This window comes from Chiloscyllium plagiosum, chromosome 3 (genome assembly GCF_004010195.1).
Source record: "Chiloscyllium plagiosum isolate BGI_BamShark_2017 chromosome 3, ASM401019v2, whole genome shotgun sequence".
Taxonomy (NCBI): Eukaryota; Metazoa; Chordata; class Chondrichthyes; order Orectolobiformes; family Hemiscylliidae; genus Chiloscyllium; species Chiloscyllium plagiosum.
Window position 1 is genome coordinate 54,416,956 of NC_057712.1, and position 4,316 is coordinate 54,421,271.

Genomic DNA, 4,316 nt, shown 5'->3' on the forward strand with positions numbered 1-4,316 from the left:
GGCCACATCGGGTACAGGGGATGCAATAGATGATATGTGTGGAGGTACAGGTGAATCTGTGGCGGATATGGAAGTTTCCTTTGGGGCCTTGGAGGGAGGTGAGAGGGGAGGTGTGGGCGCAAGTCTTGCACCTCCTGTTTAAGCAGTCTTGACTATATTGATAAGACAGTGAAAATGAGATTAGATTGCTACCCTCGTGAGATATGGCAGCTGGTCTATGAAAATTCATCTCATGCACAAGCCAAAACACACCATTTTTGATCACTATGTCATCCTGCAATCTTCTTCCCGACCTCTCCGCCCCCACCCCAATCTGTCCTATCACCCTCACCTTGACCTTTTTCCACCTATCACATTTCCGACGCCCCTCCCCCAAGTCCCTCCTCCCTATCTTTTATCTTAGCCTGCTGGACAAACTTTCCTCATTCCTGAAGAAGGGCTAATGCCTGAAACGTTGATTCTCCTGTTCCCTCGATGCTGCCTGACCTGCTGCGCTTTTCCAGCAACACATTTCCATCTATAATTCTAAGCAACCTGGAGTGGAAAATTGCACCCAGAGTTTCAATTGTTGGAAATCCATTTGGAAGAAAATTTCACATAAGGAAGTAATCTGATGCTGAAATAACTTGATGTAAACGTTATAAAATAAGTTCATAATTTTATTTTCTTTCTAGTGGATCTGTTGACTGGTTATAATTTGGCTGCGATAAGTCACGACACAAAAATTGACTGGTTAGAATTGAATGAAACTGGACGCAAGTTGCTTTTCAGGGACAAAAAACTTGGTGTAAGTTCTCACAATTTTACCTTAGAATATACAAAAGGGATATTATCTGTAAATTTAAAATATTTATATAGCAGGCGCTTTGGCAGGTTCTATATTGTTGTAAATTACAGCTGCTATGAGTAAAGACTTGTGCATTGCCATGTTTTGGCTGATTCTATAGATTAGATTCCCTACAGTGTGGAAACAGGCCCTTTGGCCCAACAAGTCCACAATGACCCTCCGAACAGCAAACCACTCAGACCCATTCCCCTACATTTACCCCTTCACCTAACACTACGGGCAATTTAGCATGGCCAATTCACCTAAACTGCACATTTTTGGACTGTGGGAGGAAGCCAGAGCACCCGGCAAAAACCCACGCAGAAACAGGGAGAATGTGCAAACTCCACATAGACAGTTGCCTGAGGTAGGAATTGAGCCTGGTTCTCTGGCGCTGTGAGGCAGCAGTGCTAACCACTGTCCCTCCGTACCGCCCACTATAGGTACACAGTTGGACATATATGTCTGTTGGGAAGAGTCAAGTTAACAGAAAGCCCATAGATTAGTACTTATCATGAAATTCCATTAATTGAAAAAGAAAAGTGGTGGTATGGGAAATACTTTAAATATCAGTTAAATATGCACTGTTTATCTTATTGGATCACATTACAAATTGCCACTTTAAATATTTTCTCAAAACACACTTTTAGGAATAAAAGAAATTCTACTCATGGCATAATTATTTCTTCTGTACTACAGCTCCATCTGTTTGATGTAGAAGATAACGCAAAGACAACTGTCCTGAATTACTGCACTTATGTTCAGTGGGTACCTGGCAGTGACGTGGCTGTGGCCCAGAACCGTGGCAATCTCTGTGTTTGGTACAATATTGATGCTCCAGAGCGAGTTACAATGTTTCCGCTTAAGGTAATGAAAAGAATATGTAAAATCAAGGAAATTAAAATTTTTATTTATATATATTTTATTGATGCTTTAGTATCAAATCATTTTAATTTTTAACCGAGATGTGTTTTATTGGTAAATCAGATATATAGACTTGGACATTTTGCAGAATTGTACTTGGAGAAAATAGAACAAAGCTCTATTAAATCAAAAGTTCCTTAAACACTGTGCTTAATTTTGAATTATGTCTTATTTTAATGCAGCTCATTCCATGTACATACCACCCTTTGTGTGAAAAAGTTGCCCCTTAAGTCTCTTTTATATCTTTCTCCTCTCACCCTAAACCTATGCCCTCTAGTTCTGGACTCTCCGACCCCAGGGAAAAGACTTTGTCTATTTACCCTATCCATGCCCCTCATAATTTTTAAAATCTCTATAAGGTCACCCCACAGCCTCTGACACTCCAGGAAAACAGCCCCAGCCTGTTCAGCCTCTCCCCATAGCTCAAATCGTCCAACCTTGGCAACATCCTTGCAATCAAACCTTGCAATCTTAGCATTTTCTGATATTAAGGGTTATGACAGAATCAGTGTTGAAACTTTATTGCTGGAACAGCACAGCAGGTCAGGCAGCATCCAGGGAACAGGAGATTCGACGTTTCGGGCACAGGCCCTTCTTCAGGAATGAGCAGAATCACAAATTCGGGGGAAGCTGACTGATACAGAATCCAGAACCTGATCAAGTATTAGAGTTGGACCATGTTGCTCATGTGTTACAGAGGCTTTCATCAGTATATTCCTGTTAGGGTGCAAGGGAAGGCAGATAGGTCCAGGGAATGCTGAATGACTAGAAAAGTTGAGGTTTTGGACAAGGTACAGATGGAAGTATATGTTGGGTATAGACGGCAGCAATGGAGTGAATTCTTAGAAGAGTATAAAGGAAATAGGATTTTATAAGTACTTTAAAGAGAAAAGGGTAACTCGGGAGAGAATAGGGCCCCTCAAAGATCAGCAAGAGTGCCCATGTGTGGAGCTGCAGGAGATGGGGGAGATACTAAATGAGTATTTTGCATCAGTTTTACTGTGGAGAAGGACATGGAAGATGGAAGATATAGAATATGGGGAACCAAATGGTGACAAATTGAAAAATGTCCATATTTCAGAGGAGCATAAAAGTGGATAAATCCCCAGGATCTGATCAGGTGTATTCTAGAGCTCTGTGGGAAGCTAGGGAAGTGATTTCTGGGCCCTTGTGGAGGTATTGTATCATCGATAGTCACAGGTGAGGTGCCGGAAGACTGGAGGTTGGCCAGTGTAGTGCCACTATTTAAGAAAGGTGGTAAGGAAAAGCCGAGGAACTATAGACTGGTGAGCCTGACATTGGTGATGGGCAGGTTGTTGGAGGAATAGGATGTACATGTATTTGGAAAGGCAAGCACTGATTAGGGATAGGCAACATGGTTTTGTGCATGGGAAATCATGTCTCATAAACTTGATTGAGTTTTTTGAAGAAGTAACAAAGAGGATTGATGAGGGCAGAGCGATAGATGTGATCTATATGGACTTCAGTAAGGCATTTGACAAGGTTTCCCATGGGAAACTGGTTAGCAAGGTTAAATCTCACGTAATACAGGGAGAACTAGCCATTTGGGTACAGAACCTTCTACTCAAAGGTAGAAGACTGAGGGTGGTGGTAGGGGGTTGTTTTTCAGGCTGGAGGCCTATGACCAGTGAAGTGCCACAAGGATCAGTGCTGGGTCATCTATTTTTTGTCATTTGCATAAATTATTTGGATGCGAGCATAAGAGGTACAGTTAGTAAGTTTGCAGATGACACCAAAATTGGAGGTGTCGTGGACAGCAAAGAGGGTTACCTCAGATTACAACAGGATCTTGACCAGATGGGCCATTGGGCTGAGAAGTGGCAGATGGAGTTTAATTCAGATAAATACGAGGTGCTGCATTTTGGGAAAGCAAATCTTAGCAGGACTTATACACTTAATGGTAAGGTCCTAGGGAGTGTTGCTGAACAAAGAGACTTTGGTGTGCAGGTTCATTGCTCCTTGAAAGTGGAGTTGCAGGTAGACAGGATAGTGAAGAAGGCATTTGGGATGCTTTCTTTTATTGGTCAGAGTATTGAGGACATTGGTTAGGCCACTGTTGGAATATTGCGTGCAATTCTGGTCTCCTTTCTATCGGAAAGATGTTGTGAAACTTGAAAGGGTTCAGAAAAGATTTACAAGGATGTTGCCAAGGTTGGACGATTTGAGCTATGGGGAGAGGCTGAACAGGCTGGGGCTGTTTTCCTGGAGTGTCAGAGGCTGTGGGGTGACCTTATAGAGATTTTAAAAATTATGAGGGGCATGGATAGGGTAAATAGACAAAGTCTTTTCCCTGGGGTCAGAGAGTCCAGAACTAGAGGGCATAGGTTTAGGGTGAGAGGAGAAAGATATAAAAGAGACTTAAGGGGCAACGTTTTCACACAAAGGGTGGTATGTATATGGAATGAGCTGCCAGAGGAAGTGGTGGCGGCTGGTACAATTGCAACATTTAAAAGGCATTTGAATGGGTATATGAATAGAAAGGGTTTGGAGGGATATGGGCTGGGTGCTGCCAGGTGGGACTAGATTGGGTTGGAATATCTGGTCG

At 42.5% G+C, this 4,316-nt stretch overlaps 1 protein-coding gene across 2 annotated transcripts in view; it reads left to right on the plus strand.

Moving 5' to 3' along the window:
- The window catches only part of ift172 (intraflagellar transport 172), a 279,132-nt gene that overhangs the window by 102,628 nt on the left and 172,188 nt on the right, over positions 1 to 4,316 (plus strand). For both annotated transcript variants that reach the window (XM_043682226.1, XM_043682236.1), the window contains 2 exons: positions 675 to 787; positions 1,526 to 1,693. In XM_043682226.1, the coding sequence (XP_043538161.1) occupies positions 675 to 787; positions 1,526 to 1,693 (281 nt within the window). The remainder of the gene's footprint in view (positions 1 to 674; positions 788 to 1,525; positions 1,694 to 4,316) is intronic.